General features: G+C 44.0%; 1 protein-coding gene across 1 annotated transcript in view; it reads right to left on the bottom strand.

Annotated features, from left to right (window-relative positions):
• Positions 1–13,586: 13,586 nt before the first annotated feature.
• Positions 13,587–27,061, bottom strand: part of SNTA1 (syntrophin alpha 1) — a 58,068-nt gene continuing 44,593 nt past the window's right edge. Inside the window, exons 3-8 of the mRNA XM_081917029.1 lie at positions 24,868–25,063; positions 23,839–24,046; positions 20,485–20,615; positions 17,717–17,913; positions 16,565–16,752; positions 13,587–14,676 (exon numbers count right to left, since the gene is read on the bottom strand). Of these exons, the coding sequence (XP_081773155.1) occupies positions 14,584–14,676; positions 16,565–16,752; positions 17,717–17,913; positions 20,485–20,615; positions 23,839–24,046; positions 24,868–25,063 (1,013 nt within the window). The 3' untranslated portion in view covers positions 13,587–14,583. The remainder of the gene's footprint in view (positions 14,677–16,564; positions 16,753–17,716; positions 17,914–20,484; positions 20,616–23,838; positions 24,047–24,867; positions 25,064–27,061) is intronic.

Genomic DNA, 27,061 nt, shown 5'->3' with positions numbered 1-27,061 from the left:
CTTTATGGAATTTGTCCAGTTAGCAATACACATATAGGCATATACAAAGTTATTTTCCAATGTACGATTAAGCAATTATACTTAACATGAACCAGCAGGAAGTAAGAATGCAGGCAGGTGCAGGCTGGCTGGCTGAGGAGAGACTGAGCTTGGCAGGACACTGTCCCATTTTCCCTGATCGACCAGCCTCTGCTGCTGCTCTCAACATCCCCAGAACCAGGGCATTGTAGACCAAAACATCTGAACAGTTCCAGGTTGTAGAAGGCTGCTGAAGCTGCTTCCTCTTGTCACTGCAATTGGTTAACAAATGTGAATTCATAGCTGTGGAGAAACTAGACAAAGGTAACTGATAGTAAAAGACAAATTAAGTGACCGGGATATGGGGTGTTAGCAATCCCCAAGAAAAGCGAGTGGAGGAGTGACTAGTCTTGGTTTCCTATTAGTAGACAACACTTCCATCAATCTGAAGTTCATTTGATTTCTGTTCCAAAGGACACCCTTTGCCCTGACATTTGATGCTCCCAGCAATTTTGGGGCTACTGGCGATGCAACGGTCTCACCCCACACGTGACACCTTTTTTAGAATCTCTTTTTTAACATTGTCGCCCAGTTAAAGCACATTTCATCAAAATGTGATTTAGCTTTAATATCAGGCTGGGTGGGAGAGAGAGGGGGGAGAGGGAGAGGACAAAAAGCTTATTCATGACTCATTTCTTGGTCTATCCATTCAATTTCACATCACAGGCTGTTGCCATGGAAATGTCACACACGTAAGATGGGAGCTGGAAGTCTAATACAACAGCAGATAGGCGCGATGAGGAGAAGGAGAAAGAGAAAACAAATATTTTTCGTAAACAAAGGAAGAAAATGGAAACGGAGGCAAGTGACAGCCAAGCAGATGCTGCGTTTTTTAAAAACTGGAACTATTACTGGGGAGTTGACAAATATACCACAGCAGGTGTGATATTTCCTATGCTGAATTAGGGCAGCAATCCCATCCCTTGCTCCCAATCTCACTCCACCAGTGAGCTGGCTAATATTCAGCAGTGGTTGCCAATATTTTCCACCGATTCTTGCAATTATGCCTTTAACAGCAATTTGGCATGCAGGAACTAGAAGCTGAAGCTTTTTGATACCTGGAGAGAAATACATTATGCGCTGAATGCTGTAGAAAAAAAGCAGCTGCCACAGCTACAGAGGCTGACTGAGAAGTTGGCAACCCAATATTCAACATACATAACTGAAATTCACTTTAGGTAATCCGCCTTGAAGCAGTGCCTGATATCATTTTATAACTTGCACTTCAGAGTTCTGGGATGTGCTGATATGTGTATATTTGCAGACCGCAAATGAAATGAACTGTCCCAGAAAGGCAATTCTGCTAGCAGGTATGAGTGCCAGCTTCCTGCTTAAAAGTGCCAGGCTGGGGGTACTTATCCATGAGAAGATCCTCTCGTGGCCCCACCTTCTAGTTTCAAGTATACCCACTCACAAGCCGGTTTATTAATGGGTTAAAAAAAGTAGATTTTTATTACAGAAAGAGACTCACTGCCACTTGCTTGTTCTCACTCTCTAGCAAGGTCACAAAACACATACTGAACAGCAACAAAAAATGCTCCGCAAAGTAGGAGACATTCCCTGTTGCTTCTCTGGTTACCGGGACATGCTACAAACCATGAGGAAATCTAGCCTTCAAGGAAACAGTTCTGAGCATGCTCAGAACTGGTGTGTGATTCCAATAGGCTGCCACTTGGTGCAAGGCTGTTCTTCCAGCAATCCTCCCTAATATGGGATGGTGCCTACAGGATAACCTTCCCAATAGAGAGGAGAGGAGATTGAAGAAACGCCTCCACAAGCCTCTGCAAACTCATGCAAGTATAAAAAGAGGGGTAGGGGACAGGAAAGAGTGTGTGACTTTCAGATTGCTTGACATTCTCATTGGGAGGGCTGTGCCCCGGTAGCTCAAGTGGACGAGCCCCCACTGGTTACAACATCCAGCTAATGTTTTGTGAAAGCAAGGTAGTTAATTCTAATTAAACTGAAGCTCCGAAAAACACCCCAGCATTTTGCAAAATCACATTAATGCAGTTTACTAATTAATGGTAAACCAGATCTAAATTGAACTCATTTCGTACATTTAAATATTATTTTCATATTTGTTCCATTATCAAAAAATCAAAATTACCCACATAGGATTAATAAGGCTATTATTGACTGTTTATAATGGTTTTATTAATTACATGTGGGTAACTCTGCCTTGTTGGTAATGAAATAAATATGTAAGTCACCTTTAAATCTATGAAATTAATGCTATTATTATGGTTTTAAAATACACAACAGCATCAGCAACCAGTCTTGTCCCTCATCCCACCTCATTTTGCACCTGGCGTTTCTCCATTTGCTGCAACACCCTTGCTATGTTAGTGATACCGAGCTACATGATTTAATGGTTAGACTCTGTCTCAAAGCAGTTTCCTCTGTGTCACTGAGTCCAGACTGGGATCTAGGGCTTAATCTATGCATCCACGTCCCACCCCAATAACCTACAAAATCGGGCTGCAAAACGATAACCTTTTTCAGAGACGAATTGCAGCTCACTAATGGCATGGAGAAAGTGGGTGGGGGGGCGGAATTCTCCCTCACAACACTAAAACCTGTGGACATTCACCGAAGCTGAAAGTTGGAAGGACAGATAAAAGAAAGTACTTCTTCATTACCTTACATAGCTAAATTGTGGAACTTGCTCCCGCGGGGGGGGGGGGGGGCAATGATGGCCACAAGCTTTGAAAAAGGACTGGGCAAATTCATTATTATTATTAATTTATTCAATTTATATTACTACCCTTTATCAGAAGGACCAGTGGTGTACAACATCAAAAACACATTACAGAACATCAGTGATTAAAAACATAATGCAAAATCGTGGAGGGTAAAGGCTATCGGTGGCTACTAGCCATTGTGCCTATGCTCTGAGGCAATAGGCTTCTGAATTCCAGTTCCCAGAAACCTCAGAAACTTCTTGTGCTTGGCTCCTGTTTGTGGGTTTTCCCGAAGGCAGCTGAGCGGCCACTCTGTGAAGAGGATCCCGGCCTTGATGGGTCATTGGCTTGTCCAGCAGAGCTCTTCTTCCATCCACAATAAAACATTTCAAAAGGAAGGAGAGAACTGTTCGTTTTCAGGGAAAGAGCTGTTTTCCAGATCTAATGTGAAACCTTGTTTTACAGAAACACAGAGAATGATACCTTTGCTTCTCTGGCTCCCGTAAATTTAAAGAAGGAAATGGTCTGCCTAGTGCTATAATGCCATTGCCCCTGTAATATCAGCCGCACTTTACACTAATCAAATGCAATCTCCATGTCCTCAGCAGCGGAGATGCGATATCTTGGATACCTCGGTGTGCCAGTAATTCCAGATGAATATTGACTGTTTAATGACAGCCACTCCAGTACAAATATCAACTGATATTATTCAGTCAGATACAGATGATTGAATAGGGATGACATACATGTTACTCTGCAAATGAATTTGGCGCTTCCTTCCCCCCGTTGTGTGCTGCCTGCTAGGAAATTTTCATTTGGTCTCCCTAACTTGAGAACCAATTGTAAATGTCAGGCCTAAATGCTCAGATTTAAGTGTTAGGTTGTCTTGTTTGATTACAGAAGTAAAAGGTCACAAATGACTAATGAAAAGTACAAGTGATATTGCCAGGGTAATGCTGTACCGCTGCAGTAAGCAAACAGCGCAGGACAACCTTATCAGAGGTTTCATTGTCTCTTTCTCTGAGGGCCTGCCATAGGCACTTTGCTGCCCTCCAGTGCCCACCACAGCCATTGCACCCATACTGTTAGGGACAGAATTTGTCTCCCGTTAGTGGCATGGCTAAGAAATTTTAGACCCTGGGCTTAATGATATTGCAGAGCCTTCCCCTCTCCCCTTTAAATGCCAATGGGCATGACTTCACATACTTCAACATAGGGTAAGATAACCCTGATGCATTTGGGGGTCTTTCTGCTCCTTCTGCTGTGTGGGCCCTGGACTTCTGCATCAAAGTCCTGACCTGACAATGTCCAGAACAATCTCCAGTCTAGGGCTCTGCACACATTCTTCTCACCATGCCAGACCTCCTGGTACCCCCTGTTAATTTCTAAAACGAGGGGAACAGAACAGGAGTCTGCTTGGGAGCTACATCACTAGGATATCCTGTTGAACAATCCTAAATATGTGCATGTTGTTGTTGTTTAGTCATGTCTGACTCTTCGTGACCCCATGGAACAGAGCACGCCAGGCACTTCTGTCTTCCACTGCCTCCCGCAGTTTGGTCAAACTCATGTTGGTAGCTTCGAGAACACTGACCAACCATCTCGTCCTCTGTCGTCCCCTTCTCCTTGTGCCCTCAATCTTTCCCAACATCAGGGTCTTTTCCAGGGAGTCTTCTCTTCTCATGAGGTGGCCAAAGTATTGGAGCCTCAGCTTCAGGATCTGTCCTTCCAGTGAGCACTCAGGGCTGATTTCTTTCATAATGGCTCGGTTTGATCAGTGCTATGTGTATAGCACTGTTATTAGACACCTTGGATATTTTTTTCAAGGGAAGACAATTTTACTTACACACACACACACCATAGTTGGTACATTGTCAGAGATTTTTATTATTTTTATTTTATTTAGTTGAACCATTCCAAAAATGAATCCTGGTACTAAAATTAGGCTCCGGTACTAAATTCTGAAACTGATTAAGGTTTTGTCCTCCCCAGTCTGATGACACCCAGATGTCATCAGTGCACCAGGCTAGGGAAGGCTGGATCAAGACCTGGTGGTCCTCTTTCTCTCTTCACTCCTGATTCTCATTTCACTCCTCCAGTTGATCACCCCTGCCATGATCTTCCTAGGAAGCTGCTGTAGACATTATCAGACCACTGGTTCATCTTGCCTGCTGTGGTCTACTCTGCCTGGCACCAGAACTTCATGGTCAAACGTGCCCCATTTACTTCTTTGCATTGCAGACACAGAGTCAAATCTACTGTCCTTCCTGAGTGACTTAATTTTGGCTCTTGTTCTTTGGCATTTAACCTTATGCCTCAACACGGCATTTCTCCTGGTTTTAAAAGGTCAGAAACTACATAATGACATACATAATGTAGCAACATTTTACCGGCAGAGAAGTAGAACATCCTGTTACTTTCTTAACATGTATCATGATGGTTGTTAATTTCCGCAGCCCTCTTTTTAGTGTACAAAGTGCTGTGAACAGTCCTTCATTTCCTCCAACAGGGCAAACAGTGGTTTCTTGGGGGCAGGTGGATGGATAGAGAATTTATTCCATATTTTTTTCTTTTCACTGCTATGGCCTCCAAAGGGGATAGCCACCAGTGAGTTTTGGGTTCCAATACAGTGGTACCTTGGGTTAAGAACTTAATTTGTTCTGGAGGTCCATTCTTAACCTGAAATTGTTCTTAACCTGAGGTACCACTTTAGCTAATGGGGCCTCCCGCTGCAGCCGTGCCGCCAGAGCACAATTTCTGTTCTCATCCTGAAGCAAAGTTCTTAACCCAAGGTACTATTTCTGGGTTAGCGGAGTCTGTAACCTGAAGCGTCTGTAACCCAAGGTACCACTGTATATCTTTATATTTTTTGCATAACTTATATAGCGGTTTCCTTATAATATGGTTCAGGACGCCTCTATGAATTTTAACTTTATCATATACCAGGTATGCATGCCACCCAAAACAGTTATCAAAACCTTTCAAATCTAGTAAATCTGAGTTCTGCAGTGTCATCCAATCCTTTAACCAACATAAGCAAGCCAATTCATAATAAAGTTTCAGGTCTGGCAGTGCGAGGATAAATTATTTGAATATCTTGAACTGGCAGAAATGACAGAGACATTTAGGAGACAGCCAAACCAAAAGTTCAAAAAGGAGTGGAAAATTTATAAAGAATGTTTTTTTTTTTTAAAAAAAAAAAGTGCCCTCAAGTTAAAACCTGGACATGCTTTGATTAATTTTCGCAAACCACAATATGGATTATAAGTATAGTATTCAGATAACAGAAGAAATGGCAAAATGATTAAAGAATCAGTTTATTAAACAGATAAGACAGACCTGCTTTGAGGAAGGCGGAAGTCTATTGGGGAAGATAAGGAATTGGGAATTAAGAACATGGTGGCATAAGTTCTTTTGTAAGAATGTATGTATGTATGTCGTTCTATCATTTTTGTTAATTTCTTGTGTGTTTTTGTAAGTAAGAAAACTAATAAAAAGCATATTAAACAAAAACAAAAAACAAACAAACGCCGGCTCCCTTGGCCTGAAAGCGAGATGAGCGCCGCAACCCCATAGTAGCCTTTACCTTTTATGAACCCTGTCACACACACCCAAATATCAGCAGAATGTTGGTTCCTTAAATTCTCCTCCAAAATGCAACTTTCGGAGTGGAAGATATCAATATCTTTACACTGAAACAGAAGTCTGTTACAGCCAATATTGCCCTGTGAGAGCAGGAAGACCAACTTAGAGGATAAACAGGAGATGACAGAAACTTGAGAAGCCTTTTCTCTCTGGTTAAGAGAATTCGCGGTAGCTGCAGTCTTGCTTTTACTTGGCCCATGACACTAAATAAGGAAAGTTTCCCTGTGTGGTGGCATCACGGGTGTTTCCAAAGGAGGTTCTGTGTTGTTCTCAAAAAAAGAAAATAAAGGAAGAGATAAAAGAGATGGGGGTTCTGAGGGAGAATTATTCAGTGCCAGGAGCCACACAAAACCACCACAGAATAAGTACCTCTTCTGATTAAAATTACTGACTAGTGGAAGAGTTTTGTGAAAAAGAAGCTTGTTTCTTTCATGTTACTTAGCATTTTATCCTGTTCTCAAAAACCAGTGAGCTAAAATCAAGTGGGCGGAGGAAGTTGAAAGGAGGCCAATTTCCCTGTATCCCCAAGTTACAGTATAGCTCTTTCTCTCAGATGCCTGCCAGGAGGTCTCACCGCGTGCCAACGTGCAGCATTTTCATGCTATTTAACTAGCAGAGCCAACAGTGGCTCTATACGCCCCATACATTTGAAGCACCCCCACAAAGAATCTTGGAAAACATAGCTTTTTAAGGGTGCTGTGAATTGTAGCTCTGTGAGGACTAAACAAACAGTTCCCATGTTTCTTTTTTTTATCTGGTGGAGGGAGGAGGTTCTTAATTGTTATTATTTTAACTTTGTATTCTGCCCTTCATCAGTTTACAAGATAAAAATACAAGATAAAAGCACAAATAAATAGAAACAAAACAATGCCCATGTTTAGGAATGGAATGGACCACATTTGTGAGCATGAGGGACAGTTTTGGAATTGAGCCTTTTCTGGTTTTGTCTTGCTTAGCAATAGATTCTCGTGCTCCCTCTTGCTTCACCAAGCAGTAAGAAGTTTCAGGTGCACATGCTTTATCCAGACTTGACTTCCATTTGTCACTTTTGCAGTATTTCCATTTATTTACAAATATGCAGGTTGGGCATAGGTGGAGGCTCACCAGAAGCACATCAACAGACAGGCTTGTAAGTCTGCTGCTCCCACAGTGGCAAATCTCTTGTCTAGAGAGATAGATTGCCTATAGCACGGAGGGGCACCACACAGGCCTCGGCCACTTTTCCTGTAAGTGGCAGAGCCTATAGGGAACAAGGGCTGGAGGGCAGCAGGGAGAGCTGAGCCAGACAGAGTAGGTGAAGGCAAGAGAAAATGTCCTCTGCTAGTGATCAGTTTGGACTTCTGGCAAGAATGATCTGTCCCTCCTTTGGTAGCCTGCTGTGGAGGGAGTTTCAGGGCAAGGTGGGGGAAATAAAGGGTGGCAGAGAGAAAAGGGGATGGCCACCCCTCCCCTTTGAATAGCTTTGTTATTTTATAGGTATCTTTGGCTTTTGCATGTGTTCTATTTATTTATGAATTTGTTGTTTTATCTTCTGTTATGCATTGTCCTGGACACCTTTTGGGGAAACCCAGCCAGATGGGTGGCATGTAAATAATAAATTCTTATTCTTATTCTTATTATCAAGGCAGTTCATCAACAATAATATGCACAGAACTCTCTGGCTGGATCAAGGTGACTGGGCATGATCAAAGCTAAGTCCATTTATTCGGATGAAGTCTTACCTCAGCTTAACTCTTTCCCATTGAAAATAATGGCATTTGGTTTGGGCTGAATTGTTTCAGTGCGACCGCATTCCAGCTGTTTGTCAGACCAGTGGCCCCCAAATGGGAATGTGCCTCTCCATACCTATCAGCAGACATTCAGTCATGTTTACTGAGGTCTAGCTAGATGGCATCAGCTGTATACACTTTCCGTGACCACAGGGACCTGTGCACAGAACCTGTGTAGGTCGTCCTTAAAAACTCCGATGAATGTTAGGTCAGCCACTTCTAAACAACCTCCTCACCCCCGCCAGCCTATATTCTCTGAAGTGGAGTAAAATGAAAGCTTGCTGTGGATTGGGAGTGATTCTTTCTTTTATTGAAATCAGCTTTAAATGATAATAGCAGCGGGGCAGTAACGGGAAGCTAAATTACTATAATAATATTTTTCCTAGAACAGACATGCTTTTGATCAGAGGAAAAACACGCCATCTGTTTCTGAATTACTTTGTTGTATTGATTTAACAGTTAGTAAGTTTGAAGTTGTTGGGTGGGAGGGGGGGTTTGCCAATCCATATTTGCCAGGCTTTCTGGGAATGTGACATGTGCGTGTGGTAAAACATAGGGCCGCTCTTAATCTTGAAATAAGATTGCTGCTGTGGCTAGTAATGAAGGTGAGCTGAACCAATCTTTTGGCCCAGTTGTTCTTCCTCAAATGGGATCCTCTTTTCGCCCTCCTCCTCCCCCCCCCCCAAGAAATGACTCTGATTCCTCTAGAAACATGAACATCCACTTCACTTTGATGGCCACGGCTAATGTAAAACTGGAACCACTGGGGGAGATGGTTCTAAAGTGAAATGGTGAGCACTTTTCAAATAATAAAGCTTCTGCTTTACTCAACATCCTAGAAGCTGATATTTCTCTACAGTGACGGTATTTCTTACTACACTTGTATCCTGCCTTGGAATTCAAGCCAGCATGTAGAAGGTTTCCAGGATGGTATTCAACTAATTTTACCCAGAACAGATTCATTGAAATAAATGAACATGACTAAGTTAGGTCCATTAAGTTCAATAGGTCAACTCTGGAGTAAAGCTTAGTTGAATAGCACCCTAGTCTCCCAGCCAGGCAATGACCAGACCTAAATCTTACCTTCAGCAATGTTGCTTCATCATGGGCCTTCGTACCATAGCCCTTTCTCCCTGGGTAGTGTATACTTTGTAATTAATAATAATAGCACCCCAAGAGTATGACTAATAATCTAGAATAATGGGAGCTGTAGTACATCATTTGGAGGACCACATGTTCCCCAAACCTAAGCTATGGGTTACTGTTGAAATCACCCATGGCTCAGCCACACTTCTGCTTCTGCCATGCCTAGAAAGCATGGATCTGAGTGGTTCTCCACTTGTCCCATGCTGTCTAGGCACCAGTCTGAGTGGTTTTGCCTTTGCCCTGCTGCTTTCCCCTGGAAAACCCACTCTTTAGAGCTAAATTGGAACAAACGGAAACCCAATTGCCATTTGTTCCAATTCAGTGATAAACTGTGGGTTTTCCTGGAAGGAAGCGTCAGGGTGATTGGAGGGGTGGTGGATTGGGCCATCTTCTCTTGCAGATTGGTGTAGACATTACAGAAAACTCTTCCAGGTCAATATCAGGCCATCTGTCTGAAAGTCGTGCTGAGAATGCTTCCATCCATGCGCACACTTTGCAGATGCACTCACTGACTGCGCAGTGGCGCACATTCTGATTTACACACCGGCCTGATAGTTGTTGTTTTTTTAACACAGCCACACACACTTTTGCAGAAGAAAAACGACAAATGCTCTCGGTTCTTCTTGTTGTTACTACTCTTAACATTGTTTTTGTGAGAGGCTTGTGCAATCAGCACAATCTAATAGTTTTTCAGAGTATAGAAATGGCATTACCATGACAACCGCTAACCAGCAATTGCGTCAGCCAAGGGGAAAGAGAATACATTTGCTGCAGAATCAATTTATTACTGTTGCTCAAGAGTGCCATTCTTTATATATTTAGAATACCTGGCACTTGGGATGAGATTGTATCTGAGCTAATGGTTTGCATAGGTAAAAAACGAACATTTCTCCCCAGATAATGGGAGCCTTTGTCTTCCTAATGAGTCATGACTCTCTCCCTCTCTTCTCCAATGATAACTGAGAGCATGGATACAAACACAGGGGCCTACCTGTATGGCATGACTACTTACAACTACGTAGCATTGCTTTTCTATTGAGCTTTTAGCTTTTATATATAAACACAGAGGAGCAGTGGTCCAGGATGACAAGAGGGTTGAAGACCTGCTATCATTTCTGCAGCAGGACCCCCAACTCCAGGGCCCGAGAACCACCCAGTGAGCATGAAAGGGGAGCTTTTCAGCCACTGAGAAGTCTTCATACCCTTTGGGCTGATTGGAGCCAATCAGAGTGAAAGGTAAGCCACTCAGGATTGGCTCCTGAGGTTCTTGTATAATCTTAGAAAAGGATGTGATGGGGGGGGGGGCATGTCTGTCACGAAGGGATCCTGGACATCTGAATTTGCCTCCACACTACTGTATACACAAGCCACAACAGAAAAGGCTCCCCGGTTCCACATCCAGTTTTGCATTAAGTCTTCCCAAGGAGAAACTGACAATAGGAATGGCTTGAGTTTTTGCATTTTCAAGTCTTAATTCCACACTGTTCTTTGGAACGAAGGGCAGAGATGTTGCCTTGAATATATACATATATATATGGGGGGGCAGTAGCCCATGTATTGGGAGTCTTAATTCATAACTGATATTTGTAAGCACAACCACAGTTTGCAGTCTTTCAATTCAGTGCGAAGTCATAAGGCTGGAGTAATTTTAATGCAGAACCAACCACTTTCTCTTATAGGCATTCTCCAGTTATACATGTGTATGCTGCATTGAAAGGAAGGTGTGGGGTGTTGTCAAAATTCTGCACTAAAGTAACCCAGATGCAGTAAAAGTTTAATTCTGCAAACCTGTACAAATTAGTCCACTTTTCTCTTTTTCTTTTTTTTCCAGATTTGGTCCCTGCTTGACATTGTTTCTCCTAGAGAGGAGCAAGAACCTAGCAGACCCCCAAACCTTAAGGTTAATACTATGGTGGCAAGTACCCAGCCTAGGCATCTGCTGTGAGGAGACTGGTAGCAAGGGGTGCTTCCTCTCACCACTTCTCGGATCATTTGTGAAGAAGGTCTTGCTCCGTTCAGCTGGGTGAGTAAACGACCAATGATGGCACGCTAGGCAGCAGGCAAAAGTACAAATCAAAATTAATAGGCGAGACCAGCCAACTCGCAGCCGCCTGCCTTGAGCATCAAAGGAAGTATTGCCATTCTGGAAAGGGCTCATCAACCTCTGAAGTTGTCATCTTCTCCCTGGCAGGTTTCTGCAGTCTCCTTATGAGAGAAATCTGGGGTCAGGCATGGAAACAGCTGGACCACTTGATGCCAGGGAAAAGACAGATTAAGGCAATGCCTGTGATTTAAGGATCTCCGGCTGCTTGTTCTTAACACCACACACACACACACTTCACCAAGATATTCTTTCCAGGGAACACACCGATGCGTGTATCTCTTCCACAAAATATTTATGCACACACACGGCAAGACTGCACAAGTAATCTCTATTATCCCGTCAGCTGAAGTTGCTGTCATAACTGCAATATGATATAATCTAATCATTGTTTATTTAGCCACAATAATCCATTTGTTGCACTGTTGTTTGGGCTCTGGTGAATGTTAATGTTATGCGGGAAGTTTAATAGTAGGAACTGTAGGCATGTAAATCGCATTGTTGCATGCAGAAAACCCCAGACACGATCCCTGGTGCCATTTCCCGTTCAAAGGATCTCAAGCAGAAGAGCTGGGGGGGGGGGGAATGAAATCTGAGGGCCAAACTAAATAAGACAAACAATCCAGCACAGAATCCCCTTTAAAAACAAAGGTGCAGTTTCAGGGGCAACTGGAATGAGATTAAAGCCCTGGTGCTTGTTTTGGCTAATTAAGGTCTTCTGCTGCATCCACTCAGCCTGCTAGTTGCCTGTTTTGGAGCTGTGTGAAGTGGCTTGTCCCTGGGTGTATGGCTCTTCTACATGAGATGATATTCTGGACCAATCAAAATTTCCCCTTGAATGGAGGGTGGCGGCTGAAGTACATAGGCCGCTTCATGTGTGAGCGCTTGGAGGGGCCTGGCCAGCGCACTATGGCAAAAAAAACCCATCTGCTTTTGTCAGGGAACTGCCATTGGAGCCAGAGGTGGAGGGAAGGCTCCAGAGGGATGCCGGAGAGGGTCCCAGTAGGGAGAGAGGCAGCCCATCTGCTGGGGAAGGAAATCAGCGTAGCACCAGTGGAGAAGGGGGGCAGAAGGGGGAATCGGCGAGGGGGCTCCAGGACTCCTTGCCGGAGACCAGCGCTGCCCACACCCTCCCTGTGCAGAAGACTTCCGCGCAGGGAGAGTAGGAGGAGACTAGGCGACAAAGAACTTCTTTGCTGGAAGAAGTTCAAGAAACGCCCACTGACAGATTCTGCCAGCAATTGAGACAGCCACGGGTGAGAATCTGTCCAGACAGAAAGGGTTCACCCAGGTAACCTAGCCAGGAGTGGCGACAACTTACGCATGAGCAACCCCTAGAACCATTACAGCTTTCAAATTGTGAGTGGGTTTGTGTCAGCCCTACTTTCTTCTGAACCTGGTAAAAAGTAGTTTGAACTTGCATTCTGAATTCCTCAAGGCAGCATTTATTTTCAGGGTAGAGAATTCTTATTTGATGTCCTTCTGCTACAATAAATGTCCTCTCTCTTGCTTAGGTCTTGCAGTGAGCAAATTCTCCCTGTTCACCTAATAGGAGTGCTGGTGAGAAGCTGGCTGGCGTTCCCTGAAATGCTTTTGGAGTGTTCTGCATTACGATGTGGACTGTGTCACGATGAGCAAGGCCACGTAGCAAGGCAGTCGCTGGCAGTAGCACCTTCTTGTCCCTCCCGCTGTTCCCTTCAGCAGAAACAAACACCTCTGAAATGTCTGCATGCGTGCAAGAAGCATAGATTGCGTTAAGAGTCATGTAAGTGGCAAGCATCACAGCTTGTTTTGGAATGATACATGTAAGGTACCGGTATGTGTCATGCTGTATTGGGGAGGTATACCAATTACTGAATTCCCATATCCCCCCCCCCCGCCCCCCGCAAAAAGTTTTTAAGAAATGAATTAAGAGCAGATAAGATGAGCAAAGAGCAAAAGTAATGTAGGCAGTTTTACCGGAGCCAAACATTACTGAAGAACAGGACTCTGATTAGTTGATAATAGTCATGTATACAGGAAGCAGCCAGAAAGCTATGCCAATTAAAATTAAACTGAGATGAGAAAGCCACTGTTGTGTCAAAAATTGGTAAATTTCAGGCTTGGTGGGCAACGCCAAATGTTGTTTTCAATTCAGATAGGGAAACAAACTCTGCTTTAGTCATCTTTAGTAATCTGTATTTATTTTCGCAAAAGGAAAACAAAATAATAAAGATAATTCCATGCATGATTTTGCAGCTCATAAAACTAATTGCTTCCCCCGCTCAAGAGCACCTCCGGTTAAAACATATGTCTGACAAACAAAAATGGAGGTGTCAAGAGTTAGCAAACCAATAAAGAATAAAAATAATCTTCCTGATCTTTTTCAACTCAAGCATCTCTTTTAAAATTATGGCTTCTGTAGCTTATCCCCAAAGTTTGGATAAATCGGCAAATACATGTAGCCATGTTTCGGCTTATGCCGGCTGCATGTCAGACTAATGGCTTGAGTGTTCCCCCCCCCCAGATTATATGTGTTACAGGTAATGAAGAGATCTGGCTTAATCTACCACATTTTCAACTCAACCCTTAAGCATGTTTACTCTGGAGTAAGTCCCACTACATCTTACTCCCACACAGATGTGCACAGCATTGCAGTCTTGAGTGTAAAATGGTCATGACAAACGCAGAGCAAACAACACTGTAAGCATCCCTTTATGGTTCATAAACTGAGCTATATAAATATAAAACCTTGATACAAACATTTTTTTTAATATATATATATATATATATATATAAAATATCATCTTCAAGGCACTAATGTGATGGCAGAACTGGGTTGGTATGACATCTTCAGCAGTCTCATATTTTCCAAGCTTGTGATGGTTTTTCTTTCTTTCTTTTTCTAGGAACATCATGTGCTGATGGGCAACTTTACAGGAGCATTTTTATTGCATGGGCTGTCCATCCTGGGACTTGTGTGCCAAGGCAGTTGCCTGTCCTTGAGTTTCCATCAGTTGTCTGGGAAGTCTACTGGCTTCCTTTGGCTTTGGCTGCATGACAACCTTTGTCCTTGTTGCAGTCTGTTATGGTGTTCTTAAAAATGTGCTTTGGCCATGAAGGCATAGCCGTAGTGCATAGATCACATGGAGTCTTGCCTCTCTCCAGATTCTGCCCTGTGTCCCTATGCCAGCAACCCCAGCCGGGTCACTTTGGCAGAGAGGAATGAGTGGATGATGAAGACAATGGTTTTGGGGCAGGAATGAAGATCTAGTTGCTGCAATGAAGGAAGAACATGGACAGTGATGAGGGGCTGGTTCAGAGCATTTCACCATTTTACATTCCCTAGAAAATCTGATTCTTTGTTACAGCTGGCTGTGCAACAAAGAAGCAATGGCTTCAGAAAGTAGAAGAACTGGGCAAGTACATTAATCCAGTGTTTCCCAACCTTGTGCCTCCAGATGTTTTTGGCCTACAACTCCCATCATCCCTAGCTAGCAAGACCAGTGGTCAGGGATGATGGGAGTTGTAGGCCAAAAACATCTGGAGGCACAAGGTTGGGAAACACTGCATTAATCATCCATTGCAGAACCCTCTAGAGAAAAAGTGGCTGCACCTAGCATTTCAGAGCATAGGCTGTTATGGTCTCTTCTCCATCGCAGGAGAAGAAAATTCAGGATAGATCAGAGATCACAGTGGATGCCTCATCCAAACACTGGGTTGTGGTCGATTAAGTTTTATTCAAAGTAGACCCACTGAAATTAATGGACCTAATTTAGTCATGCTTATTAATTTCAATGGGATTGCTCTGACTAGAAATAGCATTGGATATAACCCATAATAAAGGGTGCAGCACTGGGAGATAAGTGAATGTGCTATAGGGACAACCTGCCACTGGTGCCAGGAAGATAATAATAATTTAAGACCAAGGACATTGAATTATGTGTGATTCTTGCCCATGCTGGTCTTCTCCAAGACTCTGCATACTGTGCAAAATTTCCTGACGAGGATAAAAACCCTAAACTCTAACTCTGTACTTGTGATATATTATGCAAATTAAGTTGTTTGCATATACTTCCTTGCTTTGCATAATTTATTCCACTGCCTTGTTTTTTGTTTATTTTTACCAAAACTGAAATAGCAGAAACTGCCACATCCTAGCATTTTCCTGCCCCAAAAGCAGGACCAAACAAGCCCATGCCTGACAATTATCTGCTTAGTACAAACATATCACTTCCAAAAACCAAGGATACAAACAGGACATGCTGCCACCCTGGTTTGCCACCCTGACCCTCAGCAACCTTCTGAAAGGCCTAGTAGGGCCATGGGCTTTGCCCATTTGAGTTTAAAATGATGGGTTCAAAGTCCAGGACAGCACATACCCCTTTCAGGGCCTGTAAATTACATTCAAGCAAAGCCCTATTTGCTCTCCTAAGATGGCAAGCCCTGTTTACCACTGCGCTGAGTCTGGACTGTAGCTCAGTGGTAGAGCCTTGCATGTTGAAGGTCTAAGGTTCAATCCTTGACCTTTCCAGGAGAGGTTGGGAGAGACCCATCTGAAACCTTGGAGAAGGCGCTGCCAGTCAGTGTGGACAATACTAAGAGAGATGGACCAATGTTCTGACTCGATACAAGGCAGCATCTTCTGACTCGAAAGCAGGGCTGGGGAACTTGGGACCTTCCAGATGTTGGACTCCTAACTCCCATCAGCCCAAGCCAACATAAGCAAAGGTCGTGAATAATGAGAGTTGTGGTCCAGCAACATCTGGAGAGATGAGATTCCCCATCTCCTCTAAAGCAACAGGACCCTGCTCTATTCCTCTGAGCCATGCTCTTCTGTCATGTTGCCTCTACTTAAGACTTGTGCCACAGAGACAACCTCTGTGAGCTGTTCCGGCCACTTAATACCCTGTCACTTCTTCCCCTGAATTCTAAATGCTCATTCTAAAGCCTTGGTTCCCCCCGTGAGATTCTGCAATGTGCAAATAATGGCAATGATTAGTATCAAGAGTTTCCCATCAGCCGCTGTCTGGGCAACCCTTATCCAGCTCCAGGAAATACCCCAAGGACACAATACAGCGGGTTCTGCTTCCTACATATTACATCTCACTTGCTTCCCTGAAAACTCATTGGAAGAGCACAGAAAGGCAGGAAAGGGAACTCACAATCTCTCCTTCTGAGCTGCCAAAGTCCAAGTAAAGCATCTTGGCCCCGTCGTCTGAGGACATCTGTAGCCTCTCAAAAGGCTGCTGCAGCAGGATGACTTTGGTGAGGCCTGGCTCCAGGGTGGAGATGGTGAAACCCTTCTCGATGTGAATGGACAAGGTGCAGTCTCTCCCGTTCCATGTGCATGCTGGGGACGGGAGGTGGAGAAAGAGAAAAGCCTGCATTGAACTTCACATTGAACTTTGCTTTCTAGAGAATGGACTGGTGCTGAGACACAGAAACCTACTGCAGGTTCTTGCTGGCCATAGGTAAAAAAGGTAAAGGACCCCTGGACGGTTAAGTCCAATCAAAGGAGACTATGGGATTGTGGTGCTCATCTCACTTTCAGGCCAAGAGAGCTGTCCACAGACAGCTTTCTGGGTCATGTGGCCAGCATGACTAAACCGCTTCTGGTGCAACATAATACTGTGATGGAAACCAGAGCGCATGAAAATGCCGTTTACCTTCCCACCACGGTGGTGCCTATTTATCTACCTGCACTGGTATGCTTTCAAACTGCCAAGTTGGCAGGAGCTGGGACAGAGCAACGGGAGCTCACTCCATTGCAGGGATTTGAACTGGCAAGCCCAAGACGCTCCGTGGTTTAGACGACAGCACCACCCGCATCCCTTGCTGGCTATAATCATTTGGGAGTAGCATATTGAGAGACCAGAAAGTGACCCCCCAAAGCTCTTCATATTCAAGGCAAAGATCTATCATCTAAGCTACTCTCCCGTTATTCAAGGGTAAATAAACTATCCAGCAGATAGTTCACATATGGTAAGCTTAGAAGTGGCAGTAATGCTGGGATAACTGAAGAAGTGTGCATGCACACAAAAGTGCATACCAATAACTAACTTAGTTGGTCTCTAAGGTGCTACTGGAAGGATTTTTTTTATTTTGCTGGGATAGCAGTCTCCTATCCTAACCCAGTTTACCCAGTCATGCCTTGGGGTGCTGGACTAAAGAGTAGGTTCTCTCTGGTTCTAGGTCAGTCTACAATGCAGGAGTGGCAAGTTGGAGAACCCCCCAAGCAAATGGGCCCATGGACTCATTCCCGTTCCTAGGAAAGCCTCAAGTCCCCATGTGCGAAGCTCCACCTGCTTCCTGACCTGTTGACACTTCCTGGACACACTCAGCGGCGTTGTGGCAACCATCTACCAGCATCCTTGTCCACGTGGCCAGGTCCCGGTGCGTCTCCACACTGAACAGGTGCGTCTCTATGCCTTTCTTGGTTCCGGTCCGCAAAGCAAACGAGAGCTCTGAGTCGTAGAGCAGAGAACCCTTGGATGGGCCAGAGTGCACAAGCCTGTAGGGATTGGGTCAGAAAGGGCCTTTCAGCGCAACAAACTCTTTCCATGGTCAGATTACCAGTTAGCCAATATTGCAGCCTGAGACTCCTGGGGCTAGGCAAATGCATGGCAAGCAATCGAGTGTGCATTTTATGAGACAGAGCAGAAGTCTAAAGGGTTGTGTGGTAGCTTGAAGTCCAATACATTTTATTGTCCCAAAGGCTAATGCAAAGGTGGGAAACCCATCAGCCTTCAGGTGCTGTTAGACTACAACTCCCATCATCTCTGAAGTTAGTTATGATGTCTGGCGCTGGTGGGAACTGAAGTCAGTGCCAATTAGCTGAGTGGTGGTAACTCCAAGCTTGGCTGGACACTTCAAAGGAAAAACTGGCAACTTGACTTTCTAGTGAGATCAGGGGATTTGTCAGATGGGTGGACCCCTCAAAATGGACCACAGAAGGGTGGAGGAATCCAGGATCTGCATCCCCACCATTGCATTAAAGGCACAGGACAGAGCTTCATCCCATACTGAGTCTGGAAACCCAAATCCAGATGTCCCCATAGGAATTCTTACATGCATGTCTGCTTTCAAGCTGCTGCATTGTAACCTGGGCTGCTTGGTCAACGCCTGCATTACCTGAGACTGTATTGTCAGTATTGAGTCAACCCATGGACTTGTGCTGGATTACAGAGCTGCTTCTCATATGGCACTTTTTAAAGATACGCATGCAAGAGGTTTTTGTGTGTGCATCTTGAAGGCAAGTGGGATTGGCCCTCTATCAAAAGTACACTCTGTGGCAAAGCCTCACTTTTATTTTGGTTTCTTGTTCTGTCACTAGAACAGTTGTGTGACATAATGGCCGCTAGAGGTCACCCTAATAACATCAGTAACTCAACTGTACCATCAGCTGCCCAGAAACACCATCCATGGAGCAAAGTATATTTTCTGAAACCCATCCCTCTCTCTCCCTCTCCCTCTCTCCCTCCACCCCCTCTTACACACACACACAGGCCTATAAAAAAAAGCAAAATCCTTTCTTTAATATATTTCTCTTGACTGGTAATTTGTATTTCTAGTCTGTTTTCAGACCCTAAACACGAGGGGGCAGCAGAACCATAGAAATGCTTTAGACAGAAGGAACACCCCATCTCCAGTTTATTAAACTTCATTTTTTAAAATCCAACCAAACCATTCCATGAGTGATGGCTGCATATTATTTTTGGTATACAAAGGCATACAAACGATTCTTCAGATGGAACCAGACCCTTCTCCCCGAGTAAGATCACTCATATATTCTTCACTTTGACTAATATACACAAACTCAGATTAGAGAGTTCTACTAAGCAAGAGTGAGGAAACTTTCTGACAAGAGGACTTGACAGAGGGAGTCAGTCCACAAACGACAAGGGGAGATAAACCAAGAGTCACTCGCCAGGCACCAGGAACACTCCACTTTTCAGCTGTATCATTCCTAGGCTGCATTCACAACTCAGTTTGTTCCATTTCCCTGACGTTTCCCTAAATGTTGATTTCCGCACTATATTTGAGTTTTTCGTACGACGCAAAAGCCACCAAGAAAACGAATGGAATGTAGCACATGTTTACTGCTCATTTCTGCGTTATTTGATTACAGGGGGGAATTGAAGCCCCCTTAACTTGGGATATCACGGGGGTAATCGGGGGGGGGGGGCATTCATGTGGTTTTGTTTCCATTCCGTAGCCTGTGTTTTCTAGATTGTATTTTTATGTTGCAAACCGCCCTGAGATCTACAGATGAAGGGTGGTATACAAATTAATAATAGCACTAATAAATAAGTAAAGTGACAATTTTTGGGGTGGTATATTAGCATACAGTTCTTGCCTGCTGCTTTCATGAGGGAATCTATGGGGGAACAGAAGCACACATGTGCAGGAATGGATGAAATTTAGCACAGTAATATTGGTCAAAAAGCCACAGTTCCATTAACCCAACAGGTACTGCAGCATGGGTGGAACATCAGAAAACAGGACAGAAGCACAAGCATTATCAGCAGGAAAACTAACACAATTTTGCCCTGGTCTGAATGCACCCCTAAAATGTTTGAAGTGCTCCCCTACTGTTTTGGTCTATCATCAGCTCCAGACAGAATGGTCAATGCTCAGGGATGAGGAGAAGACCAGGTTGGGGAAGGGATGGTATGCAACAACTTGGGAAGGAAAGGACAACCCCCTAAATGGAGAAGTTTTCAAAACGTTGGAATTAGTACAGCCTTTATATGACTGCTTGCTCCTGAATCCATCCATAAGAAATGGGAAGGGACCACTCTTTTAACCATCATAACCGAGTGAAGAGAAGATGGTTTACTGCATTCAAGCTCTCTCTTCGCTGGGGAGCTCTATTTGTAGCGACACAGTCCAAGGGGTGACACAGAGAGGACCAGAGACTACGCAAGAGAAAGAAGGTATCGTGTTAAAGAGGATGACATCCCTGGAGCCTGGACTTTGTAACCCAGCTACTCAGAAAGAAGCTTTTACAAACTCCAGCAAATCGAGTTCAGAACAGGAAAGCACAGCAGCATGCGTGTTCCAAAACTGTGGCTTGCATTACCTGGTGGCGATGAGAGGGAAACTGTGCGTTGGCTTATTCAGGGCCTCTCTGCTTTGCGGAAGGCTGCTATAGAAGAGAAGTTCCTTCTCAGTGAGGAGGGCCAGGATATTCTTCGTCCCATCACCGGGGAGCTGAGAATAAAGTAACAGTCACAGAAGCACAGAACAGACAGAAACACTCTAACTGTCACAGCTAACAGGGGAAGAAGAAACACTATAAGCAGGGTAGATATGTTGTTCTTGGGAATATCTTAATTATGGAGCCAGTGCAGAGAAGGCCCTGTTCTGTACAGTAGCCGATTTATAACACTTGGTGGGCAGATGGAGTGCAGAGCAAAGATGACACCCTAAGAACTTGATTGGGTGTGTGTAGGAACAGTTTCGTACAAGACATGCTAGGCTTATAGGGCAAGGGTGGGGAACCTCTGGCCCTCTAATGTTTTTGGTCCCAACTCCCCATCAGCCTCAGCCAGCATGGCTAGTGGTCAGGCCTGGTGTAGTGTAAAAACATCTGGAAGGCTACAGGTTCCTCATCCATAATATAGTGCTTTATAAGAAAGATGGGTGGCCTTATCTGCTTCTGGTCTGTGCCACGGTTGCATGTTTTGACCCATAATTCCATTCTGTTTCAGCATTAATCTGTGAATTGCTAGCAAAATCGGTATGTAAATGCCTCTTTCGAATCATTTAAACTGCTGAGAACTGCATCACAACATCCAGAGAAGGATGAAATATTGTGGGTAGCCAAGTTCCAATGTGCACATGAGTCCAAGAGGGGCAGAGGACATTTTTCATCAAGATTCATGACATTTACATTCTGTGAGCATCCCTATAGACACACGGAAGCTATCAAGCAGACTCTGTAACTGACAGAACACAGTTGTCTATAGTCTTCCAGTGATGTAACCCTCAAATGGAGATGGTTATATGAATATTGTTTGTATACATTCTAGTCAGATTCAGACATTTCCACAGTGGCATATGAACCACTTCTCCATGAGTTCTTCCTTTCCTAGGTAACAGATGTATGCTGCAACCATACACGCAGGGCAAGTCCTGTAGTTCCTTCCTGGAAGGTGGAGCAAGAAATGATCGCATGACAAAGAGCCATATAGTTGACTCAACTCAGGTGGTTTCAACTTACAGACCTTATTGGAAGAGGTCATGGGGAATCAGCACCTGTGATGTTGTGGTAATATGTGTGGCAGACTCTTAACACCTGGGAAGGAGGATAAAATTCAATTTCGGAAGAAAAGCGTTGGGGAAATGCGCTAGATAACAGGGACGTTGGGTGAAACCACGTAATCTCTGCACAAACACATTAAAACTAAAGCTCAATGAACAACCAAGGTGGAACTTCTCTGCAAACCTTGTACAAACAAATCAAGATGGATGCTCAAGAAACAGGTCATCTGGAAGCAAGCTCAGATCGCACTAGGGCAGAGAGGCAAGAGTTGCTCTCCCTTTTGAGAAACGTAAAAGCTGGCTGTTATCCAAACCAAGGCATTCCTGGACCAATGTGCATGTTTATAAAAAATGTGTAAGATCGAAGGAGACAGGAGTTTCCGCCTAAATATAAATCAGCTGCGACTTACAAAGGCCAGATGCTCAGTTGGAGCTCTAGAGAAAAGAGGCATTAAGGATCCAGTGGTGGGTGCAGTGGATTACTGTTCAGGGTTTTGATGAAGATGAGATCCTACTCTGCTGCGAACCGAGTAGGCTCGACTTGGGTGGCTAACGCAGCTCATGCAGATGCCAAGTTGGCCATAGGAAGCTTTTGTTACCTAACCATCTATTTGCCATGCAACAGCCACAGTCACAAATGGGTGCCATGTGACCAGGCTGTTAAGTGGCTGTCTGAATCCATTCAGCCACTCATCCAGCTTGATGAGATGAGAACCCTTAAGGCACTTCTTGGTGCACTGAAAAGTGACAGAAATACTAATCATATCAGGAAAATTATTATTAGGAAAAGCCACCTACTGATCACTAATCTCCTCTTACACATGTGGAGTAAACAAAAACCGTAAAGTAGGCCGCATGGTCTGGAGAAGGACGGGTGTTTTTGTTTAGCACCGGGAACTACTTCAAAAACAAAAGCATGAGAGGGGGCCACTACTGATTGGTACAGGACAGGTGTCAATCAGCAGTCCATGGCTTTGCTTCCCATTCTTATGACAGATTATTGTTCGGGGAACATAATCCTCAGACACGACTAAGAGAGGCTTTTCTGAGGTGGGGAGGGAACTCTTGCTGTATGGATTTAGGAATGACAAAAAGATAATGTTATAATGAATCTCAGCTTCTTTTCATTCATTTCCTTTATTTAATTTTCCCATTTTAAGAACAGTTCTTGTTCATTGTGAATTTTCAGTATAATATGGGCTCTTTCCAGGGAGATGGCAAGCTAGGGGGCCTTATACTGTGTCAGAAACAAAACCTAGAGGCATTGCAGGAGATACTGGGCACTCAGCCACCTATAGGCATCTAGTTCTCATTGATCAGGCAAGAGGCCTGAAGAGGGCTCAAATGTTCATGTGACCAAATACAATGAATTCTGCAGGAACCCAAATCAGCCCTGATAACTAATCCTATGGTCAATTAAAAGGTAAAGGGACCCCTGACCATTAGGTCCAGTCATGACCGACTCTGGGGTTGCGGCGCTCCTCTTGCTTTATTGGCCGAGGGAGCCGGCATACAGCTTCCGGGTCATGTGGCCAGCATGACTAAGCCACTTCTGGCGAGCCAGAGCAGCGCATGGAAACGCCGTTTACCTTCCCGCCGGAGCGGTACCTATTTATCTACTTGCACTTTGACGTGCTTTCGAACTGCTGGTTGGCAGGAGCAGGGACCGAGCAATGGTAGCTCACCCCGTCACGGGGATTCGAACCGCTGACCTTGTGATCGGCAAGTCCTAGGCTCTGTGGTTTAACCCACAGCGCCACCAGCGTCCCTTTTTTAAGGGACTTTTTTTTTAAGGTCACTTAACTGGGTTAAATTCCACTGAATTCAGTGGGGCTTACTTCTGAATAAAGATGTATAGGATTGCCCTGTAGGTCAATAAAAATTACTTTTCCACAGATGTTTTATTAGGAAACCATTTACACAAGTGGAATAAAATAGGAAAGAGAGCCGCTTTGGACATGTCTCCCTACTTCAAACATTATACAACTCAAACTAGGGATAGTGTGCAGACTAAGAATATGCACACACCAGCATAATTTGAGATAAGATTTGTTGGCCAAGGACTGTCTAGGGATTGCATTGCCTTCCTCAAGTTGTGTTTGGTAGCTACAGACATATATATATATATCCCCATGAGCAGTGCAGTTCAAACCAAGAAGATCACCATTACCTGTTCGGTCAGCCAACCAATGTGCTTGATGTCTCTACTTCCAGCAACACTGACTCCAGACTGTAAGGTCCTCAGCTCCTCTTTGACTCTTGGCAGCAGGGCACTGATGTTGCTGTGAATGGCATTGAACCACGCCTGGGCAGAAACCTCATCTTTTGCTCGAAGGAACAAGGGGATCCGTCCATCTGCTGAGCACACTTCCAGGTATCTGCATGAAGAATCTCCCTTAACTTGAGAATGAAACCCTTCTGGCAGCCCAGACACAAACTTGTTACATGTAGTTTTGCCTAATATACATTTTTGCAAACATTGCCCCCTATTTCAGTGCATTGCAAAATTCAGAGAAGTACGAATTCCGAAGGATGAATGCATTTTGGTGCCGATATTGTTTTGAGAGGTGCAAATTTAGTGGGTTTACAAACCTTTCAATGTGGACTGAAGCAACGTTCTGCCCTATCCCTAGTTCCAAAGCCTTCAAGGGGATTGTTCTCGTCTACATGGGCTTGCAGTTTCAGGTGTATCTGCGATCAGGACTGAGTGCCCTGCCCAGTCTCTTGGTAGGTGAGGTGGAGTTGACCTAGATTTGCCATGCTATGGCTTCCAAGTCTTTGCTCTACTAATGCCTTTGCTTTGGAGACAGTGGTTCCTATATGTGGTCCTACTGAAAGCCATGGCCTTCTTTAGGTCTCAGAGCCCAAGACATTTGCAATGCAGGGTGAACTCACAATATTATATTGATGTAATCCCACTCATCTGACACAGTTAATAGGATTGATCCAGCTCATTCTGAGCATTCAAGGCACTTTAAAATACATCTCAGTAATGCGGGGGGGTACAAAGTTAAGCATTCAAAGGGAAAAAAGGCTGTGGATACAAGCTTTCAGAAAGGCGTTCTGTGCATTTTATTCCATTTTCCTGCAACCACACAGATCAGTCAAGATTACATGCCAAAGTGCAACTCTGATGTACAAATGCTTCTACAGGTGGCATAACACCACTGAGAAAAAGTCAAGGGAACTGCGGCATTACCTGTTTTCTGGATCACTGGGGAGACATTTCCGTGATATGTAGCACATTTTTAAGGGGATGTTCTTGCCTTCCTTGAGGTCTCGTAGGGAGAGAGCAGGTGAAGCTTGCTTCTGAAAGGCTGGCGAAGAGTCCCAGCTTACAGTTGCACCAGATGAGGAATTTTTAAAATAGGGAGAGATCTCCTTCATGTATTTTACTGGAAAAGAGAAAACCAACACAGAGAATGTTCAGGTGTACAATTCCAGGTACTTCTGCAACAGGTTGCTTCCAATCCTGCCACTCTCCAGTGATCTATAGTCCGGGCATCAACTAAGACAGATTTCACAGGTGCTTCCCAAAACACCCTGTGCGCCTACCATCAGCAAGGTTTCTTAAGTGAAAGATTCTTCATGAACTTTTCTTTTGGGAGCTGGAAATCTGAATGTTTTCCTTATCCAAAGTCATTCTTGAACAAGAACAGAATTTGCTCTCCTTTTAAACCACCCTATAATTATAGGCTGTGCAAGGTGAGAATGTCTTTAATGCAGGTAAGAACACAAAGAACTCTGTGCCTTTTCTATTTGTGGTTTGTGGTGTACCGTTGTAATGCTAGATCATCTGCAAGGGTTCTTAGCACAGAAGAGAAATCAAAATTAAAAGTAATTTCTCACCAATTTCAGGGTGGGTTAAAACAACCACAGCTTCATTTCTTGTCAAGATGAAAAAACAAGACAGTAATTAGAAGAAAAAATATCCATGCATATAAGCTTGACATTTATTTATTTTTTAATCCATCCCTAGTGAGACCCATTTGTTTGCAATTTCTAAACACTTTTCAAAGGCAGCCCGAATGTCTAACACAATGCAGGGCAGAGTTTGAAGTGGCATCTTGAGCAGACATGGCAAGCAGAGATGTCATTGTTCCAAGATGTGCATCAGAAAAGCTTGCAAGTGAACCTGTACCTACACAGCGAAGCTTTTACAGCTCTGCGATGGCATGGTAAATATAGACTGAGTTTCTAGCTACAGACATGGTGAGTCAATCACGCAGTGGTTTTATCACATGCCAAACAAACAAACAAGCCCAAAATTCTGCACAGATCCACTCAGCCCATATTCTCAAAATGCCAGAGTGATTATGCAAATACACCAGATGGCAACTAAACCCAAGCCCCTTTCACTTCATGCAAAAATCAATACTTCTAGAACCTGATTATGTTCCATGTTGCTGCCTTAAAGTCTACTGGAAACATACAAACATACACACACATATATATATATATTTCACCCCAGTGTTCCCTATTCTAGTTGGTGGTATACCCATAAGAACACACAGCTTTCCTATTCAGCGCACCAAATGCATAAGAAACTCTGAATTTTTCAAGATCTTCCCTGCCTCAGATAAGCAGCATACTTGTGCACCAGTATTTATTTCACAAAATTTATATACCACTTCACCATTAAAAAAAAGAACAAGATACCTCAAAGCAGTTCACAAAAATAATAAAAGAAGGAAATTTTCAGGAAAAAGCAGTTAAAAACAACTTTTAAAACATTCAAAAACAATCAAAATAAACACTAAGCTAAAAAACCCCACTAAAACACAGGTCAACAGGCGACAGTGGTACCTCGGGTTAAGTACTTAATTCGTTCCGGAAGTCCGTTCTTAACCTGAAACTGTTCTTAACCTGAAGCACCACTTTAGCTAATGGGGCCTCCCTCTGCCGCTGCGCCGCCAGAGCACAATTTCTGTTCTCATCCTGAAGCAAAGTTCTTAACCGAGGTACTATTTCTGGGTTAGCGGAGTCTGTAACCGGAAGCGTATGCAACCCGAGGTACCACTGTATGTGTCTGGATAAGCTTGCCTAAGCAAAAATGTTTTTTTAGCAGGGGCTAAAAAGAGTACAGTGAAGGCACCCGCCTAATGCCAAGAGGCACTGAATACCAATTTTGCCACACCAAAACATCCATTTATCACAAATGCAGAACAAGTATTATGTGGCGCTTGTAATGGTGCCAGTTCCTGCAGATCGAAGCGGCTGAGTGGGCACATATGGAGTAAGGCGATCTCGCAAGTAAATTGGTCCCAAGCCGTAAGGGGCCTTATATACCAATATTAACACCCTGAACTTGACCCAGCAGCAAATCGACAACCAGCGCTGATCTCTGAGCAGAGGTGTTATGTACTGACAGTTTCTCACTCCTGTCAGCAATC

The sequence above is a fragment of the Podarcis melisellensis genome (genome assembly GCF_964234715.1).
Source record: "Podarcis melisellensis genome assembly, chromosome: 6".
Classification (NCBI taxonomy): Eukaryota; Metazoa; Chordata; class Lepidosauria; order Squamata; family Lacertidae; genus Podarcis; species Podarcis melisellensis.
Note: the sequence above shows the minus strand (reverse complement) of the source record. Positions and strands in the feature narration are given on the sequence as shown.